Raw genomic sequence first — 19,015 nt, 5'->3', positions numbered from 1 at the left:
TTAATTTTTGTTAATTAAATAGTTTTTTTTGGTATGAAGTTAATTAAATAGTTTTAACATCATACTTGTCATCAAATTCTTTTTAAAATTATTATTAAATAATTTTAAAATTTTAATTTTGTTTAGATTGTTTTTAAAAAGTGCTCCTTTTCATTTACAATCAAATATATATATATATATATATATATATATATATATATATATATATATATATCAAATACTATTTTACATTTTTTGGGTAGGATTTTAGGAAAGGAAAATTACTAGCATATAACCTTTTACAATTATCTTCTGTTTAACATTTTATAAAAAATAAATTGTTATCAAATAATTATTTCTAGTTGACATATATCAAAAGATAAATCAAATAGTAGAGAGAATGAATAAATATAAGTTTATCAAATAATTATTTCTAGTTACTATTAAAAAATTTAAATTGTGATCAAATAACAGTTGCATAAAGGGCGCTCCTTTTTCGCCCAAATTAAACTTATGCATATACAAACTCAAAAGCAAACTGCACACTGACAACCTAATTTTTATTTAAAATTTTAAAAGTCGAACGTTTTTATTTATAAAGTAAAAGACTTTTAGCCTAGAGAAAAGAAAGTCAAAACAACAAAAAGCGTGTGTTTTGATGATATCAACATGTGTAATATATTTTATGTGCATAAGAGGAAGGTCTAGAACTTCAGGGTGAGAACAGAGTTGGAGATGCCAGCTTGGTCGATGGTTTGGTCTAAGTCAGTCGTCAGTGGTGTAGGAGGAGACGACCCCATGATGAGTAATTGGTAGTCTCTGGAGGCACCTGGTGTAGCCGCGTCAATGAAGTCTCGAACGTCTCTGATGGTATGGTGAGTAGTAGTGAACCGGGAGACAATGGGGGTGCCGTCTGCTAATATGACCTTGATCGAGGTTGTTGGAGCTGTGGGATCCATTGATGGTGTTGGTTCTGTGGTCAGTGAGTCGGATGAAGCTGGTGGGACAGAGTCTGGCTCGGCTAGAGTTCTTCCCACACCTTGGAATGGTTTTGGTGGCTCCTGTTGTTAGAGATAAAAGAACCAAAGAGCTTTCAACATTTCAGTAAGAGAACATGCATAAGCATTATGAGAGAAAGAGAGATATATATACATGGAAGTCTTCTTGTTGACGCCTAATGAGTGTGATAAGGACACGCCGTTTGCCACCTGGAGAATCGAGTGAACGTGGTGACTCCAAGCTTTCTACGAACTTGAATCGACATGGAAACCTATGTTAATAATCAATCCAAGCTAAACTAGAGAATTAGAAGCACAAAATTTGAACTGAACAAAAAAAAGAAGAAGGATAGTAAAACCTCAAGATACTCTGCACATTGGGGATCATCCAATGGCCATAATATATTATCATCATCGAAAGTGACACCATTCCTATAAAGAGTGACAGTGCGCGGGATCACTTGTGGAGTAACTGAAAGAATTTCGCTTAAGCTTCTGAACTTTAGTCTTCTTGGTAATGATGCTAATGATGATGATGATGATGGTAGATCTCTGTCTACATCATCTGATTCCATAGCATCGTCGTACCTAAAATACAAAACCTTTTGTTATGATCTAAAAGCAAGATGGTCACAAGATTCAACATATATAATCGCATATTGGCTTTCGAAACTAAAGATTCATCTCTTGAAAGAATAAAAAGAAACGTACTCTTTTTCATCGGAGTCGCTGAGGATGTTCCCATCGCTAGGAGAGAAGGCACGAGAAGGAGACCGTGGTGATCGCAACCGTATCGTAGAATGAGCATTTTCCCTGGCGGTGGAGGCGGCGTCGGCTGCTGCGACGACGGCGTCTCTGAAGGCGGAGACTGCAGCGGCGATATCCCATTGATGAGCTTCAAGAATGAGGATAGCGACTTGTTCCGAAGAAGATGTGATCTCAGTAGTAAAGGAGCTGATCATCTTCTGGCGAATCTCCTCCGTTGTTGGCGGAGGCTTATGATCATCATCACCCATCGCAAAGCTTACTTCTTCTTCTGATCTTTTCTTTCGTTCTTTTCTTCTTCGTCTTCTCAAACTCTCACCTCTGAAACTTTCCGTTATATAACCAACTTCAAAACGCGCGTATTCGTCTCATTTAAAGAACTAAACGCAGCGTTTTAAAATTTTATCTTTCAAGAAAAAAAAAAGGGACGGGCCCGATATAATGAGGGCCCCATTCAATTTGTTTTTTTTTTGAAAAAAATATTTGTATAGTATCAAAAGCTAAACATGAAAAATTATACAAAACAAAATGATATAAATATAACCAAAATAAAGAAACAAAAATTGAACATTTAATTAGTACACTTATTTTTCAAAATTTTAAGGTTAAAAACATATTTCTATAAATCAATGTATAAAGTATTTCTTTACAAATACTGGTGGACTTTATTTCAAATCGAGCCCCAATAAAAGATTTCATTCTAAAAAATATTACTGTTAGGGGCGTTAATTAGGGTTTTCCCGGCCTGACGGCTCGATCCAAATTCGCTAAGCCCGTAAATATTTGAGCTTGATCCGGTCTGGTCCATAAATATTTTGGATCTAGAATTTAAAGTCCGGTCATGTTCTTATGGGGCTAGAATAATGATTCCTTATCATATTTAGTGAGAAATAAATTTGTTCTATATTTCTCTGCAACAAAAAGAATGAAAAGGAAATGAAAAGAAAAATTATTCTTTATGAATGTTAAAAAAATTTCAGGAATGTTAAGGAATGCATTGTTTCTCTTCGTTTTTTGGTCACAGACTCACCATTCCTATTCTAAAAGTAATTCATGTTTGGTTCTGAATTATAATCTTAACTGAAACTTAATCGATAGTAATTTATGTCACCGATCAAAACCTAGAAGTAGATTAAGTTGTTTTAATTTACTAATCAAAGTTGTAACTTGCCCATTGGGCTGTCTCTGTCTGTGTAACTTGCCCATTGGGCTTTCAGAAATGAAAATTTGGTCCGACAGGGAAAAAGAAATTTAAGTATTTTAACATAGGGATAAATCTGAGCCGTTGATCTAGGCTGTACAACGATGAAGTTTGACTCCGTAAAAGAATAACAAAGTTAGTAGTCTGTCTATCTATCAAACAAACACCCTCCAAGTGCTCTCTCAGATAGGGATCTCAGCACAAACCCTAATTTCGAGAAAGAGGAGATTCGATTTCCAAAAAAAAATGGCGTACGCTTCTCGTTTCCTTTCCAGATCTAAGCAGGTTTACTCTCTCTCCGCTCGATGCATTTCAATCACATCTTCTTCGGTCTGCTTGATTCCTTCTTTACTTTCCCCCGAGTTCTGCGTTTTCACGTGTTTGGATGCGATGATTAGAGAGTGAGGTGATGGATTTGATATATCCATCACCGAATCACATAGATTTGATTCAAAGTTTGATGTTTTCTTTTTGTGTGTCGAATGATATATTCTTAGATAAACGATTCCTCCTTTGCTACTCGTTGTTGATGGTTCGATAGATGATGTTATATGCCTCTCAATACATTTTATTATTTCATTGATTGACTAGCTGCAAACTTATCTTAACTAATCGTTATTGGCAGCTACAAGGGAGCCTGGGCGTTTTGCAGCAGCAGCACAATGCTATTCCAGTCCGCGCGTTTGCCAAGGAAGCTGCTCGTCCTACTTTTAAAGGAGATGGTTAGTTACTGTCATCAAATTTTTTGATATGCTTTTTTTTTTTGTTGCTTCTGGGTGCATTTTTATTCTGAAAACATATGCTTTCTTTTGTTTAGCTGTTCCTTCTTTTGAGTTTAGCATGGTGTCTAGTTGAAGAAAAATGTCAAATTCACTTTCTCCATTTGGAATTTGTACAAGTACTTACTCAGCATTGCCTTTAAGCTATCTTGTGAAAATTTGTTATTATCTCTTTGTCTATTTCGAGTATTGTGTGTGTGTGTGTGTGTTCTGAGTGAGAATTGAGAGCATTACTGTTTTACTATGATTGACTAAAGTTTTTCTTGACAGAGATGTTGAAGGGTGTCTTTACGGAGATCAAGAACAAATTTCAGGCTGCAGTTGATATTCTCCGTAAGGAAAAGATCACCCTTGATCCTGAGGACCCTGCTGCGGTCAAACATTATGCTAATGTCATGAAGACCATCAGGCAAAAGTAGGGCCTCTTCTTTACCCTTCTCTATATGTCTGTTATTTTGCTTGGTTGTTGTATGTTGCTAATTTGTTTTTGCTTGTTATGTGTTCTTGCTTGTATGCAGGGCAGATATGTTCTCCGAATCTCAACGCATCAAATACGATATTGAGAACGAGACTAAGGAGATCCCAGATGCTCGTGCTTACCTCTTGAAGTTGAAGGATATCCGCACCAGGTAAATGTTCCTTGTATTAGTTTCATTCCCCTCTTTTGGATAGTATTGAGTTAATAATTCTTGTATCTTCGCAGGAGGGGGCTTACGGATGAGCTAGGTGCTGAGGCCATGATGTTCGAGGCTTTGGAGAAAGTTGAAAAGGATATTAAGAAGCCTCTCTTGAGAAGCGACAAGAAAGGAATGGATCTTTTGGTTGCTGAATTCGAAAAAGGCAACAAAAAGTTCGTTAACATCACACTCTTCAACTGAACAAGAAAAAATATCTCCCATTGCTTCTTAAAATACAGGTTTGCATATTAGAGGAGCTAATGAAATTACATGTTTGCAATATCAACAGGCTTGGGATTAGGAAAGAAGATCTTCCTAAATACGAGGAGAACTTGGAGCTCAGCATTGCTAAAGCTCAGTTGGATGAGCTGAAGAGTGATGCTCTTGAAGCAATGGAATCTCAGAAAAAGAAGTGAGTTTTTGTTACCTTCTTTATGTTTGTGTTCTCATCTTCAATCTTTGCTTATTATATAACACGACTATGGAACTTGGGAATGATTGTTCAGGGAGGAATTCAAGGATGAGGAGATGCCTGATGTGAAATCGTTGGACATCCGTAACTTTATGTAAGGTTTGATGATGATCCTAAGAAGAAGCATTTTGAGATTTTCTTGCAAGAAAAGCAGAAGAAAGATCTCTCTCCCTTTTTTATTGTTCCCTTTTGCTGTTTTTGGTTAATAAGGTCGGTCTCTCACCATGGACTCGAAATATAATACCAAATGGTCTTAACTTTCTTTCTGGTTATTAATACGCTTGTGATTTTTAGACACAAACGTGGGTTTCATGTTTCTGATAATGGTGATATAAATGAAACTCGAGATTACATTTAAATAAAATGTTTCGTTAAACCGTTCTGTAAAATGTTCTGGTTTTTCTTCTGAAGTATACCAATCCAAATTATTGATTTAAAAAATATAAATTTGGTTGGGAACTTTCAATTAGATTCTGGGCATCTCTACTACTTTCTTATTGAAGATCAGAAAAAGGAAAAAAAAGTAAAGCTGTTTGACCAATCACGACTCAACACGTGGCTTGATTGTGAACGTTTATAAAGGGTGAGACTACCTTACCGTTACTGCTGTATGTTCTTCGTAATGTCGATTTCTCTGAAAGCACCTTCTCTTCCTGGAACGAGATCATCCGCTAACTTCTCCAATCGGTTTGTCACTGGTCGAGCTGCTTTCTCTCCGGTCCAGAAGCTTCATCCTTCTTCCATAGATGGCAAAACATTCCCCCGACGGAAAGTGAGTTTCCGCACGCGAACGATTGTTCAATCGGTTTTGGAGACAGAGAGGAGTACCAAGACGGAGAAGCCGGTGAGATTGGTTGCTCTGGTGGGGAAAGGAGAAGTAAGCTCACTCAAATCCACCTCCTGGCACGAAGTTATGCTCCACACTGTACGTGCTTCTCTTCTATCTCTGATTACTCTTTTAACTTTCTGTAATCTCATTTTACATCTTCATTAACAGGCAAGAAGACTAAAATGGGTTGGTGAAGGCTACGAAATGCTCGTCTTTGATGATGAAATCTTACGGTCCAATGACCAAAGAGCTATGAATCTCAAGCAGGAACTGAACCAGAGTGATATCTTGGTTGTGGTTGCTGTTAACAACTCAGAGTCCGTTAAATGGATTCAGACGAACAGCAATAACATCAAGAACGTGATTTGTTTCGAGTCTTCTCAAGATTTGATGAACAGGCTAGGAGGCACTGATTTCAAAACCGGTGATACAGACAAAGAAGGAACGGAGGTTGTGAAGACAGTGGGAGATGCTTGGGAACGCCGCAACTCTGATGACATAAGGTTCTGTTTGCTTGTCATCATCAACGCTTACGTTAGACCAGTTCCCGTGTTGCAGAACCTGAGATCCAAAGGGTTCTCGACGCTCGGATGTATGGTTAAAAACTGCGGACCTCAGATTTTGAACTGTCTCTTGGATCCGAACTGTCGGAAAGCTCTTCAGTGTTTGAACAAATGTAGTCCTGTGGACCAGGTGTGCAGCTACAGATGCATTGCTTCTTACGAGAGTCCGTACTTTGAAGCCTTCTCTCTTTGTGTACTACAGAAACATAATTGTCTAGAACTTGATGCAAAGATCCCCGAGAAGCCTTATGTGCCTCCCATGACGAGTTTTCGAGGGAAGGAGTTATGTCATGAGACAGCGGAAGACCTTTTTGTTGGATGGTTAGGGGACTTGGACTGGAGCTGGCGTGTGGCGGCTGGACAGAACCCGGCTTATGATCAGTTCCCGTGCCAGTACCAGCTTTTCTACAGAGGGAAAGGGAAGTCATCGTTCTGGTACGAACCTGTGTTCCAGGTGAGGACGCTTGAAGGGAAGCTGGTGTGGAGGAGGAGAAGATACTCGGTTAAGAGAGGAAAGACTCCTGCGACCTTCCGTCTCAGTGTTTTAGACAATGGTGTGGTGTCAAACGAGTTTTGGACTATTGTGGATGTGTGTGATGATCTGAGTTGGGGACTGTTCCATTACAATGGAGCGGCTCGTGTTGCGGGACAGTCTTACACCGGGGCTGTGCTCGTGACACCTGATGGTTCGTACCCGGAGGAGAAGGAGAGGGAAAGATTGCAGTCAGCATTGGAGAAATGTGGGATTAAGGAGTGGGAGCTCTTTGCTGTTGATAACTGCTCTTGTGAGAATCCGCCTTTGGGGATACCTGAAGGTTCTAGACTGCATTCGAAAATCAGCATCATCAAGGAACCGGACTCAGTTCAGGGCGTAGAGATGTAAAACCTAGAGACTATATGAGATATCAAATAGAGAAGAAAGTTATGAGATTATCAACTTTTTTTACAAGTTATGTAACTTGCATACATGTACAAAAATTTAATCTCAAGACACAATCACTCTACTGTTTTTGTCTGACTAAGTTCTAGTCCAAGTCATGTGGAGAATAAATCTGTGAAGCCACTTCATCAGTCTTAAGTTCTCCATCCCTAGACATGAGAACTCTATATATCCGCTTAGAACCAACTATTCCTAAGTTTGTGTATTTTCCTGTTAACCCTTCTAACTTCAAGTCCTTTAGAAGCAACTCTTTCTCTTGTTCCGATTTGTTAGGATCCATATACACCTTAAGAAGAGACTTCATTGTTGGATATTTCTTCCCCACTGCTACCGCGTATCTTGGCTGCACCTTTGGTATTGCTATTAAAGCTTTTAACCTACAGATCAAACACGCCACGGGTGATTTAGATCGACTAAACAACAATAACAACATTTTTAGTGGTTTTAATTTATACTTTACCATGGACTCTTCTTAATCAAGTGCTTGTCAACAGAATCCATGGAGGCTACAACACCTTCAGCCTTTACTGATAACCAAGATGACTTTTTCCTGTGCATCAGTTTACAGAAGCAGGATTAGTTTTACCTAAAACCAAGCAGGAAAATACAGAGAAACACAATCGCCAGAACCATACAGCCACACATGTATGTATATGTGTCAAGTTCTACTTCCACGTGATGCTGTGCTCTCAGGGTCGGTGCCATTCAGTTTACTTCACAGACACGTAAGATTTAAGTCTAAAAGAAGATGCCAATGCCCACTTTTCATGATCATCTTTAGATCGGTTTCTATCAAGATATTAACTGATTTGATTTGGGAGGGGGGGAAGAAAAAACAACTATAAAGCATCATATCAAGGTAATACATTGGAAACGAAATCGAAATAGAATAGATGATTAGTACCTGAAGTGGCAAGAGGCCAGACTGCTTGTTAAACCAACAACATGTGCAGCCACCTCAGGCCCATCTATACAATGCCTGGAATGCACTCTATCATAGTGCGTTGTTAACTTTGCAAGCACCTGTATTACACATCAAATATCACAAAGGCAAGTATGTTTAAGAACACTAAGAAAAGAGCAATAAACCCTACATATGGTCGTGTTAAGTACCGTAGTACCTCATCAATAGGAGGTCGCTTCCAACCATTGGATTTTCCCACGTTATAATCTTTCTTTTCCCTAGAAATTTAGATTATTCAGCTCCATGATGGAAAGCTTCATGCAAAACAAATGTACCTTATCACACCCAACCTTTTTTCAACGTATGAAATCAATTTATTTGTGAGGTAGCACACTGTATAAGATGGGTATTGGTCCCGAACTCTCGAGACGTTTTCTAGAAGTCTTTCATTTGCAACAAGATTGCAAAATTCTTCAGCCTCGTACACAAGTAAAACATATGGAATCTTCTGCAACAGAGAAAAGAAGATGCAAATCAGAAAGCAAAAGAGAATACTGGATACATCAGATACATATAACGAAATCCCTTCAACTCTTCACACAAGGGATTCATTTCTTTTCTCTTTTAAATATTTATACAATGACACTGTAATAAGTAATATATCATTTTAAAGATGGAGGTTAACAGAATCACATAGCAAAATAAATTTGATAATCAAATACCCGTTTGCCTGGAACTGAAACACTGAATAGAGCACGTTGAACAATAAACGGTCATTTCACTAAGGCTATTACGAAATGAAGCTAACAAGACCAAACAGTTTGATGCATAAGTGAAAGAAAATGCAAATGTTCAACTGACATGCTTATCCTCACAAGAAACAAGGATAGAGACCAGATTGGGGGTATTGATAAAAGTTGCAAGTTCTAAGGTTCTAAGAATCACTTGTCCTCCAAAATATTTCAGTGGTGAGACTGAAGAACGCAAAACATATTAAATAACATTGGCACATCCTACAAATTGACCACGATTCTACTGTACCGTACCTGAGAAACATCCTCCGGAGGTGTCGTCATTGTCCACACAATAGAACTCTTGATTGGGTTAGAGGTTACACGGTATGTAATGCATTTCTCAGCGAACAGTGTGATCAGAGGTGCTATATTAACAGAAAATCAAAATGCAGTCAGCCTCTATACTAATATATAGCTAGCCTTGAGAGGAAAGAATAATCCAAAGAATGGAGAAAGAGTCTTTTACCTCCAAGGGCTCCTTCAATCAATTGAAGATCAATCTCAGCGACTATAGATTTAATCGCCAGCTTTCCCTTTCCAAGTTTCTGCATTTCCTTGTCCAACTTTCTTTTCTCAGCTTCTTCTGCTTTCGAGGCAGCTCTCTGTAATTTCTCTTGCTGCATGATGATGGAGGCTATTAAGCAGTTGGTCTTAAAAAAAAAAAAAATACAAAGGCATGTAAAAATGACACTCACTTCTTTCCTTAACTTCTTTTCCTCTGCGGCACGGATTCTCTCATCCTTTGACAACCGCTTTCTTGGCAATGCGTTACCAGAAAGAGAAGGACTTTTAGAGCATGAGGCCTGCTTTTGGCGACTCATTTTCTCAACACTTACGTCTTCATTCTCTTGGTCAGAATCGACCTGATTTTAATAGTCATTAAAACAGAAGACAAAAGCAAACATTTTCTTGATTTAAAAGAGGCAGATAAAGTGTTACCTCAATAGCAACTTTGGGAAGTGAAGATTGAGAACTGGGTCCCCGCAACCAATCAGTACTATTATCTAAAAGAAATCAATCAATCATATAACTCTACTATTCCTAAGCATATCATTATTGTAATAACAAGGGGTAAAAGCTCTCCTCACCAGAATCTGAATCACTGATAAGAGGTTCCAATCGACAAGGCTGCTCCAAAGAATCAACAAGTATGGTGGGCCCATACTTGTTCGAAGTCTCAGCTCCTGCTCCAGGAGTGTCTTCAGAATCCGAGTCAAGAGATATCACTCCTTTACCAAATATCACAATTCCAATATTTACAGTTAAACCCTAACAGAGAATCATCATCACGAATCACAAACATAATTGCAAAAATTGAAGAAGCTCATCCTAATCGCAGAGACAAACCCTAACTGTTCAAAATCAACACTCACCGGATAAAATTTCTTCACGGCGCCGCGAAGAGGAGCCAGATGCGGAACCAAGGGGACATTTGACGACAGTGACGACATCGTCGTCGACGAGCAGAGGAGAAGAAGAAGCTTCGGTATCGATGGTAGGGGTGGGAGGATTCTTTCGAGGCCTCTTGTTGGATGGGAATGGAGGTGGAGGAGAAGCATCATCGTCGGAGATGAAAATCGGATAACTCATTGACAGAGACGGAGAAAGAAATTGAACTTGGCGAGAGAGTAGGGAGTACGATTCGAGTGAGTGTGAAGGCGGGACTATCGATTTACTTTTTACTCATAAACATTGATTTCGTCGAGTTTAAGATTTGTTTGGCTACGCAGTTTATCTTATTCTCCCTTTGAGATTGCTTCTACTAAAACCGGTTTATTTAACTGCCAATTCCCTGTTTTGATAAATTGACTTTTGGTTATTTCCGTTTCCATTCAATCTTTCCAATTAAACCAAACAAAAATTGGTTTGCCTCGGTTGAATATATATTGTTAATTTTTTTTTACCGAATGTTTGACCCAAAAAAAAAAAAAAATTTTTTACCGAATTGGACAAATTTTTTTGATTATAGGTCAAAATCTGGTTTAATTTAGTTAAAAATCAGATACTTCAGTTACATTTAGTTAAATTTGGATATATTTTCTGTTATAATTTGGATAATCTGGTTTAAATAGTTATAATCTGGTTATAGAATTTCTTTTAAAAAACTTGTAAATCGCCTAAAAAGCTGAACTGATAAAAATTTAAAATAAATCTACCAAACTGCTAACAGAATTTGAACCAACAATGAAAATTTTGGTTGGGATTATTTCCGCAGGCCTAACTGCAACTTATTAGTTGAATATATTTTTTAACGAGAGACTAACATACTTTGTCAGGGTTTCTTTTATTTGAATAAATTCAAGATAAAGGCCCTCTCCTTGCATTTGTGATCGATCAACTGTCAACTGTCAACTGATCATCATAATTTGTTGATAGAAACGTACGGAACACGGTAAGCTCGATTCCCATCGCTCTTATGACACGAGGGGATGTCCATGTGGATAGCTCACGTACATGAAAAGCTTCGAGAGACCCACACATCGCAACCATCTAGTTTTTGTATCTCTTCAGAATAAGCGTCATAACAAGCATATATGTGCACTTGTTGTAAACAAAGTCTTTTTTTTTTTAAGTTGTGAAACACATAAAACTATTACATAGGATGTGTAGTATATTGATATACAAAGACATTAGTCCAAAACAAACGTGATCAGATTAACATAGAGTGATTGATTAAATAGTTTAAGATGAACTGTATATTACAAATATCCTTTTTCGTTTGCATCCATCTTAGTACTTTTGTTGCTCTCTTTTGAGAGCTTTTGTGGTGGGAAGTGTACCAAACACTATGTCCCATAGCGACGAAGTTACTCCATATCCCTTGTCCTGAATCCTGAAGTGATGGTTCAAATGGGATTTCTGCAGATATCACAAAAAAACAACAAAAACCCATAAACTTTTTAATAATGATGTGTAAGATTTGTATGTATACAAAAGAGAAGAAGACTTGGCTTGTTTAAACCTTGAGGTTTTTGGTTACTGGTATAGTTGGGTTGGCATGGTGAAGGTAGTAGTGAGTAAGATCGTACATCACATAGCCGAACAGGCCGCCTCCAAACAATGCAGGTGCAGCTGAAGGAGTTGCGATTAGCTTCGCAAGGTTCCAGAGCTGGGACACAAGCAAAAAGATAAAACGCATTAAAAAGGTTTTATTTTAAAAACAGGACAGTATATACTGTATGATCAAATGCTTACAGGAAAGCACATAATAGCTGTTAAGGCAGGAGGAAAGACGAGTCGAAGGTGGTCCATTGGGTGCTTGTGATGGTATCCGTGAATAAGATAGTGTGCCGTGTTTCCCCTGAAATGGTTCCACAATAACATTAGCATCTAGTTGAAGAGGATTCATAGTGACTACTAAGTATATAAAATGTAACACACAGAGAAAGAAAGTGTGTGTGTGTGGGGGACGAACCAGTAACTCTTGGTCTTCATGTGGAAAAGGAAACGGTGAAGACAGTATTCTATAAAAGTCCAGATAAATATTCCCAAGGCAACCAATGAGACAACTTCTGGGAATGAACAGCCCATGCTTACTGACATGGAGATGCACCAGACAACAACTGGCAACCAAATGACAGGAACCGCCCACCAAACTGTAAGGGTCAAGAACTGTTTCATTGCAAATATGTCAGACCATGGAGGATCAACGGCTTATCTAATATATTACTCCATGCGTTTCATATTAAGTATCGTTTTAGAGAAAAACATTTGTTACAAAATAAGTGTCGTTTTCGGTTTTCAATATAAAATTTATTAATTTTATTTTGTTATTTGTTTTTCTATTGGTTGAAATATGGTTAGGTGTATAGTTAATTGTGTTTTTATATAGAAAACATGCAAAATTAATTACTTCTTTAATCAGTGTGCACAAGTCTAAAACGACACTTAATATGAAACAGAGAGAGTACTGCTTATTATTGAAAAGTTCAATGGTAAATTAAAAAAAATTGATATATACCTCCCAAAAGTCACTATGGAAAAACCGAGGGCCTTCCTTTGTTACAATAGGTTGGTGAACCCATTCGTCGTAAGCTTCTCCGAGATGACCAACCTGTCAAACATTCAAAGCAATACCAAGAGGGCCGGGGGTTGACAAGGGAATACAGCTTTGAAAAAACAAAACAATCTTGTGTGATTATGGTCTCCAGCCAATATTCAGATCATATACTACTTAAACTCTTACCTGGAAAGCAAGGGGCTTGTCAAGATCCACAGTGAACCCTTGAGCAACCATTTTGCTGATCTTTTACACAACTGAAAAAAAGGGATATACACGATCAAGAAAAGCCACGTTGCCAATAGACGCATGGTGACATAAATAAAAAACCTATCTCAGATATGAGAGCATCTTCATCTCAAATATCTAATTGGGAGGAGAGAAACTCACTTATTACTTTTCTTGTTTTATTATTCTTGAGAACTCCTTTTAGATATTGGAAATAAGGGTGCTCTAACACGTCCAATATATATAAATAGTGTTAAATGCTTTTTCAGCTGAGAATTTGTTTTTCATTAGCCAGATTAGAGGCTGAATCTTATACATCACTTCTTAAAACAAAACACATGCTCTATTGTTTGTTAAGGTAGTAGTTAAACTTTATTGTTCTCGAATATGCAAATCACGTATGAAACTTTACTACTGGCCTAACTGACCGGGCACACGAACAAAAAAAATGAATATGAAAACCTTGCAAGCACAAAAGCAAGTGTTAGTTAAAAATACCCAAAAAATGATACAGCCCGTCACTAATTCTCTTCTAAGGACCCCACCACCATATACATAAGCAGCTACTATCCAAAGAAGGCAACTCAAGTTAGCAGCAAGTAGTGAAGTACAGATTACTAGCTCCCAGGTTCCAAACATCAGATCATGGTTGATTTTGAGAAACAAGATATCTAAAATATTCTCAGACAAGAAAAATTAGGGAACTCTATAGCTTAGTCGCTGTACTTCACTACTTCTCATTGAACCACTGACGTTTCATATCCAAGAAAACAACTTACATGGAATTGAAATTTATGAATATAAACCAGAAGGAAACGAAATATGAATTCAAAAGCACCTAAGCTGCGACCGAGAGAGAGAGAGTAGAAATAGAATAGAAGCAACAAACCTAAACGAGAGATGTTGGATCTCAGTGACTTTGACAAACTGACAGCCGTCGGAAAAGTAGAATACCGCCGGAGAGTATAGGCGCACTTCTATTTGTGGTTTAACTTGTGCTTGTGGTATTAAATAGTGGCAAGGTGGGTGATTGTTTCTGGTAATACCGCTATAATAAATTTATAGGAATTTCGATAAACGAATAAATACGGTAACTACTAAACTTCATCAATCCCAATAATATTTATAGATTATCTTATAGGTTTAAGAACGCCCACGTTAAAAATCCATCCTTGAGAAGCTTGAAACGAAAAGTCATAGTAGAGCATTAAATAAGCAAACCTACCATTGCATACAGAATTAATGATGGCTACAAGTGACCCAAGGAGGACGAAGATAACAATTCTGCGATGGAGGGTGTTATCGGAAGTGATGATAGATTTTAAAGTTTTAATAGACAAAACGCAATGTGAGTATAACCGATAATACGTACTCAAGTGTTTCAAAATTTCAAACTTTTCCTTTTAATTTTTTTTTTCAAAGGAGCAAGATTTCCTTTTACATGTACTATTCGTCATTTTTTTTATTTTGAAATTTTTTTTTGATACAATTGTCAGTTTGAAAATTAAAAATATCAGTAAAAAAAACATCAAAGTTTAAAATGATAGTAAATGACACTTTGAAAGTTTTTATGCAATTTTTCTCGTTAATGTTCTAAAAAGCTAGGTCATAATGTGCGTAAATGCACTGCTTGTGATGAAGACATAGAACCACAAATGTCAACGCCCAACGACACACACACACACAACTAGAATGTCGATATCAAGTTATCAACTATCAAGAGAAGAATTCAACCAAATGTGGAGTATTTAATTAATCAGAAAGAAAATAATAGTTCTCTACAAAACGCACACCAACTCAGGATTAGTCAAATAGAAGTCTTAAAAGAATTTAAACTTAAAGACAAGGAGATGAAACAAAGCTTCAAGACCAACCAAGACGAAGCATATGTTATAAGACGGTCCAAGATTTTATCCAAATCATTTGCCATTTCTAAAGGAGAAACAATAACTTATCTTCCTTTTTGGTAAAAAAAAACAATAATTCATCTTATTTACCATCACACCAAAGAATCAAAGCTCACCGTTTTGATTATTACCTTGTGATCAAAGAGACAACTAAAGCACACCATTTTGGTCATTACCCTATCACACTCTTGGGAATCCAAATATCAAAGCAAGAATTATTTACCAAATGGAGAAGAGCAACCAAAACTAAAAGCAATTGAATGTGCTTATCTAAATGATTTCTTGTAAATCATTGTCATTCAAATTTTAGTTAAACGGCACAAAATCTCTAGTTTGTTTTATTGTAGTTTCTTCTTTGATTTCGTTCTATAAAATTAATGTATTTTAATTCAACCTAAGTTCATATGACTACTATATTAAGTCTTTCGCATCTTTGTAATTCTTCACCTTTTTATACTAATAAAATAGATTGTGTTATGTTCTTAACACTTGCTTCCGAATTCAAGGAGATCGCGAGTGATTTCATCTTCTGTCTTCTTGGCTTTCAAGGTTGATCCATAAGCCTTGGGCACCCTAAATTCAATTTTGTTTCCTCGTTTGCATTCCATTCCTAAACCATTGGAAACAGAGTTACACAATCAATTACAAAATTTCAAATCTTGATTCATCCTAATTCATCAACTGATCAAGCTGAACAGGTAAAATTTTAAAGACCATTTGATTTTTAATCTTCATTTACAGTCACTAAAGACACTCATCTGAGACCATTTTGGATTTTGCTGAATCATTCTCTAGAGGATTTATATCTATCTTACTCTCGTCTATCTTAAGGATTTTTAGCTGATTTATAAATTATTAAAACAAATCCCTAAACAGTTTCGTCTTCAATAAATGTACGTCAATTGAAAGATAACCTCTGAATATTATAAACTTGATAACTGGTTGACTTCACATTTAATGGAGAAGCTGGGTTAGATATGGACCTTTTGTTTTAACTTTTTAGAGACTACTTTAGATCTCGGAGAAGACTTCAAAACCCAAATTAATTTAAAAATCAAAACCAAGAGCTGAGTAAGGTTGTTTATCTTTTGGCTCATGTATTTACAACTACAGTTGGAAAAGCACTAGTTTTTATTTTCATTTTCCTTAAGAGCTAGAAGCTTCACCCACGCATTATGCGGACGAACACATGCTTTTATTGTCAGAACTCAGAAGTGTCTATTGACTACTTCAACTGGATATGTCCACTGATACAGCGTATAATCCGTATGCCTATCCTTTTATGTATTAAAAAACATTACAACATTTGAAATATCATGTGTCGTCAACTTAATGATTCTCAATTTTTTTTAGAGAAATATGTTGATTCATTTAAACATATAATATAGTTTTCATTAAACTAATAATAAAATTAGTTATTAAAGTACAAAAACATTCTTCATTCTTTTTAAAATAGAAGTTAAGAAATTAACTAATGTGGTCAAAATATGTATAAAAATTAATAATTTTAAATAATAAAAATTTAATAACAATTTATGTATTCTCTATAATTGTTTTTAATTTTATGTTGTTAAAATTAATTAAACAGTCACATCCATAATTAAATTTTGATTTTCCTATATATGTTATATTTAATTTTTGTTTAAAACGACGATAAATTACTAAAATTGTAAAAAGTTTCACACTAAAATTTTTGTGTTCAATGGTTAAAACATTTTTTGTAACAAAATACAAATAAAACCATATAAATATGAATTTTCATTTAATAGATTTTTAGATTAAAATATATATATATTTTAATATCGTACAATAAAACTATATCCCATATATAATGCATGCTATTTTAATTTTGAAATTTTCATTGAAAAGTATTGAGAACTTAGTAATTTAATTTTGAAATATTCATTGAATTTTTTAGAATACGACTATAAATTATTAAAACTATTAAAGTCTCACATTAGTTTTTTTTAGCAATTATTTAAAAAGATACAAATGATCGTAGAACCATATGAATCTGAACGTTATTTAACTATATACCATATAAAATTGATTGTTTGGATTTATTTACCAGAAATAATTGTAAATATAAGAAAATGATCATTTTGATTTGTGTGCTCCCCCTACTTAATTATATACATAACTATGTGATTTTCCCGTCCTCACGCACAGGTATAAATGTTTTTGAAGTAAATATACTATAATAATTGATTGCTATTTACTTTTAATTTTAAATTAATTTATAATTTGTATGCATCATTTATATTTATAATATTATATTACTTTAATAATACATATGATTTTATATATGTTATATTTAATCGGTTTTGTTGTTTTTACAGTCAATTTAGTTAACATTTACGTAATTTAGATTGCATCTCCGAATTCAACTATAATATTTTTTATTCTAAATATATTAAAATTTTGATTAATTTCTTATTTGCATTTAGGTGGTTGTTGTCTTAAATATGTAAATATATTTTATTAAGATTATGTATAACTTCAAATATTTTGTGCTTAGAATAAAAAAATAAAATAAACTAAAGTTTCTGATTCCAATTTACATAAATTAATATAACGATAATATTCTGAAGTCTCATGCATATACATAAATTTTAGAAAAGAACTAAATTGTAACAATTGTTTAATATTTTATTTTCATTTTAATATGTTTTGAGTTGTTCTATGATTTATATTTATAAAATAAATTACTATCTTATAAAATTATATATTCTTATTGTAGTTAAATCTATGATTTTATATATAAGTTAGATTAGTCGAATCACTCATGTTGTGAGTATATTGAGTTACTGTTATTCTTTCAAATTCAAATGATATATTTTTATTTTTTATTATGATCAAGTCAAATCAAATCAATTTTATTTATCGTTTAAACGTGCATGTATTTTCATAATATTTATCAAATTATATATTGATGTTTTTAAAAATATATTATAAAATTAAGTGATGCTCAAGAGGAAGTTACATACATAAGTAGGTGATACATTTCTGGAAGCTCATGAACATATATTAATATTTACAATAATGAAAATATTCTATAAATTCTAAATAACTTTATGCCTTTGATTTATTGAATGGAAACTAAAATTTATTTAAAATAATTTTAAAAATGAGAATTCAGATTTGCTTTGGTATTTTGATTATGGTTATATTAAGTTCCACAACATAAAATTTAGAAGAAAATTTAATATTAATAAAACGAATAACTTTAATAATCATAAAATATAATATATTTATTTTACAACTATTTGATTTTTTTTATGTTTTCAATATCTCTTAAAAATAAGCAGTAAACAAAAATTGTGATTTTATTTGAAAATAATATTATATAAGCAAAATATAATTTATCAATATTGTTTTTGATGTAATTCGAAGCTATTATAGTCAACAAAATATATGAAAAATAAATAAAACACTTCAATAATACTAATTATAAACTATTTTTAGTCAATTAAACATATTTCAATTTATGTTTCTCAATTATTTTGTGTAATCTTCTAAGAAAATAGATAGATATATAAAAATACTTCTATTAGTTTGAATTTTTTTTGTATTGTTTAAAATTATGTTTTGAAAGAAATGTTATTTCTTTTTCTAATATCAAGATTATCTGTATAGTTTTTTTAAATAAAATCACATTATATACAAATTTATGTTTTTCATCTAAGAAAATATAGATATAAATAAAGTATTTTATTACTTCAAAACTATATTTTATGTTATTTAAAAATATTTTTTAAATGTAATATTACTATTTTGTGAACTTTCCTTTTTTTTTGAAATCATATTATATATACATTTATTTTCGTTTTCAATTTTTTTAACTTTATAAAAAATTTCCTTTTTTATTATATGTATATGTTTTTCAAATATTTTTAAAATAAAACTAAATAAAATAAATAAATAATAGTATTTAACATTTTTAATTCATTAAGGGTATTAGTGTAATCAACCATCGTGA

The 19,015-nt window shown here is 34.3% G+C and overlaps 5 protein-coding genes across 7 annotated transcripts; 2 read left to right on the top strand and 3 right to left on the bottom strand.

Annotated features, from left to right (window-relative positions):
- Positions 1-88: 88 nt before the first annotated feature.
- Positions 89-2,756, bottom strand: LOC103864301 (plant UBX domain-containing protein 5-like). The gene is made up of 4 exons (XM_009142061.3): positions 1,689-2,756; positions 1,337-1,565; positions 1,132-1,230; positions 89-1,040 (listed from the first exon to the last, which is right to left on the bottom strand). Exons 1-4 carry the CDS (start codon positions 1,991-1,993, stop codon positions 684-686), a joined length of 990 nt encoding a protein of 329 aa, XP_009140309.2. The 5' UTR covers positions 1,994-2,756; the 3' UTR covers positions 89-683.
- A 261-nt stretch (positions 2,757-3,017) lies between these two features.
- On the top strand, positions 3,018-5,187 carry LOC103864300 (probable ATP synthase 24 kDa subunit, mitochondrial). Its single transcript, XM_009142060.3, has 7 exons — positions 3,018-3,228; positions 3,569-3,665; positions 3,993-4,137; positions 4,241-4,351; positions 4,426-4,572; positions 4,689-4,811; positions 4,906-5,187. The coding sequence occupies exons 1-7, from the start codon at positions 3,190-3,192 to the stop codon at positions 4,967-4,969; spliced, it is 726 nt and encodes a 241-aa protein (XP_009140308.1). The 5' UTR covers positions 3,018-3,189; the 3' UTR covers positions 4,970-5,187.
- Positions 5,188-5,466: 279 nt separating this feature from the next.
- On the top strand, positions 5,467-7,267 carry LOC103864298. Its single transcript, XM_009142058.3, has 2 exons — positions 5,467-5,796; positions 5,869-7,267. Exons 1-2 carry the CDS (start codon positions 5,482-5,484, stop codon positions 7,144-7,146), a joined length of 1,593 nt encoding a protein of 530 aa, XP_009140306.1. The 5' UTR covers positions 5,467-5,481; the 3' UTR covers positions 7,147-7,267.
- On the bottom strand, positions 7,174-10,556 carry LOC103864299 (crossover junction endonuclease EME1A-like). 2 transcript variants are annotated; one of them, XM_009142059.3, is made up of 11 exons: positions 10,275-10,556; positions 9,990-10,130; positions 9,841-9,905; positions 9,597-9,764; positions 9,368-9,518; positions 9,154-9,266; positions 8,458-8,615; positions 8,325-8,385; positions 8,108-8,226; positions 7,664-7,753; positions 7,174-7,580 (listed from the first exon to the last, which is right to left on the bottom strand). In XM_009142059.3, the coding sequence occupies exons 1-11, from the start codon at positions 10,489-10,491 to the stop codon at positions 7,289-7,291; spliced, it is 1,575 nt and encodes a 524-aa protein (XP_009140307.1). In that variant the 5' UTR covers positions 10,492-10,556; the 3' UTR covers positions 7,174-7,288. The 2 variants fall into 2 exon arrangements, with proteins under 2 accessions (XP_009140307.1, XP_033145365.1); XM_033289474.1 differs by having other exon boundaries at positions 9,990-10,170; positions 10,275-10,478.
- An 887-nt stretch (positions 10,557-11,443) lies between these two features.
- On the bottom strand, positions 11,444-16,162 carry LOC103864297 (dihydroceramide fatty acyl 2-hydroxylase FAH1). 2 transcript variants are annotated; one of them, XM_009142057.3, is made up of 7 exons: positions 14,019-16,162; positions 13,088-13,158; positions 12,863-12,955; positions 12,317-12,513; positions 12,097-12,202; positions 11,864-12,010; positions 11,444-11,760 (listed from the first exon to the last, which is right to left on the bottom strand). In XM_009142057.3, the coding sequence occupies exons 2-7, from the start codon at positions 13,136-13,138 to the stop codon at positions 11,632-11,634; spliced, it is 723 nt and encodes a 240-aa protein (XP_009140305.1). In that variant the 5' UTR covers positions 13,139-13,158; positions 14,019-16,162; the 3' UTR covers positions 11,444-11,631. The 2 variants fall into 2 exon arrangements, with proteins under 2 accessions (XP_009140305.1, XP_033145399.1); XM_033289508.1 differs by lacking the exon at positions 14,019-16,162 and adding an exon at positions 13,292-13,932 and having other exon boundaries at positions 11,532-11,760.
- Between the last annotated feature and the right edge of the window lie 2,853 nt (positions 16,163-19,015).

The sequence above is a fragment of the Brassica rapa genome, chromosome A04, assembly GCF_000309985.2.
Source record: "Brassica rapa cultivar Chiifu-401-42 chromosome A04, CAAS_Brap_v3.01, whole genome shotgun sequence".
Lineage (NCBI taxonomy): Eukaryota > Viridiplantae > Streptophyta > Magnoliopsida > Brassicales > Brassicaceae > Brassica > Brassica rapa.
This window is presented reverse-complemented; position numbering and strand designations above follow the sequence as displayed.

Coding starts and splice junctions, on each gene's coding strand:
- LOC103864301 (XM_009142061.3), bottom strand. CDS start 1,993: ATGGGTGATGATGATCATAAGCCTCCGCCAACAACGGAGGAGATTCGC. Junction 1,566..1,688: donor AGCGACTCCGATGAAAAAGA/GTACGTTTCTTT, acceptor TTTGTATTTTAG/GTACGACGATGCTATGGAAT. Junction 1,041..1,131: donor GTCAACAAGAAGACTTCCAT/GTATATATATCT, acceptor CTCTAACAACAG/GAGCCACCAAAACCATTCCA.
- LOC103864300 (XM_009142060.3), top strand. CDS start 3,190: ATGGCGTACGCTTCTCGTTTCCTTTCCAGATCTAAGCAG. Junction 3,229..3,568: donor TCCTTTCCAGATCTAAGCAG/GTTTACTCTCTC, acceptor CGTTATTGGCAG/CTACAAGGGAGCCTGGGCGT. Junction 4,352..4,425: donor TTGAAGGATATCCGCACCAG/GTAAATGTTCCT, acceptor GTATCTTCGCAG/GAGGGGGCTTACGGATGAGC.
- LOC103864298 (XM_009142058.3), top strand. CDS start 5,482: ATGTTCTTCGTAATGTCGATTTCTCTGAAAGCACCTTCTCTTCCTGGA. Junction 5,797..5,868: donor ACGAAGTTATGCTCCACACT/GTACGTGCTTCT, acceptor CTTCATTAACAG/GCAAGAAGACTAAAATGGGT.
- LOC103864299 (XM_033289474.1), bottom strand. CDS start 10,463: ATGATGCTTCTCCTCCACCTCCATTCCCATCCAACAAGAGGCCTCGAA. Junction 9,906..9,989: donor TATCAGTGATTCAGATTCTG/GTGAGGAGAGCT, acceptor GATTTCTTTTAG/ATAATAGTACTGATTGGTTG. Junction 8,227..8,324: donor AGCGACCTCCTATTGATGAG/GTACTACGGTAC, acceptor TGTGTAATACAG/GTGCTTGCAAAGTTAACAAC.
- LOC103864297 (XM_009142057.3), bottom strand. CDS start 13,138: ATGGTTGCTCAAGGGTTCACTGTGGATCTTGACAAGCCCCTTGCTTTC. Junction 12,956..13,087: donor ACAAGCCCCTTGCTTTCCAG/GTAAGAGTTTAA, acceptor AATGTTTGACAG/GTTGGTCATCTCGGAGAAGC. Junction 11,761..11,863: donor CAGTAACCAAAAACCTCAAG/GTTTAAACAAGC, acceptor TGATATCTGCAG/AAATCCCATTTGAACCATCA.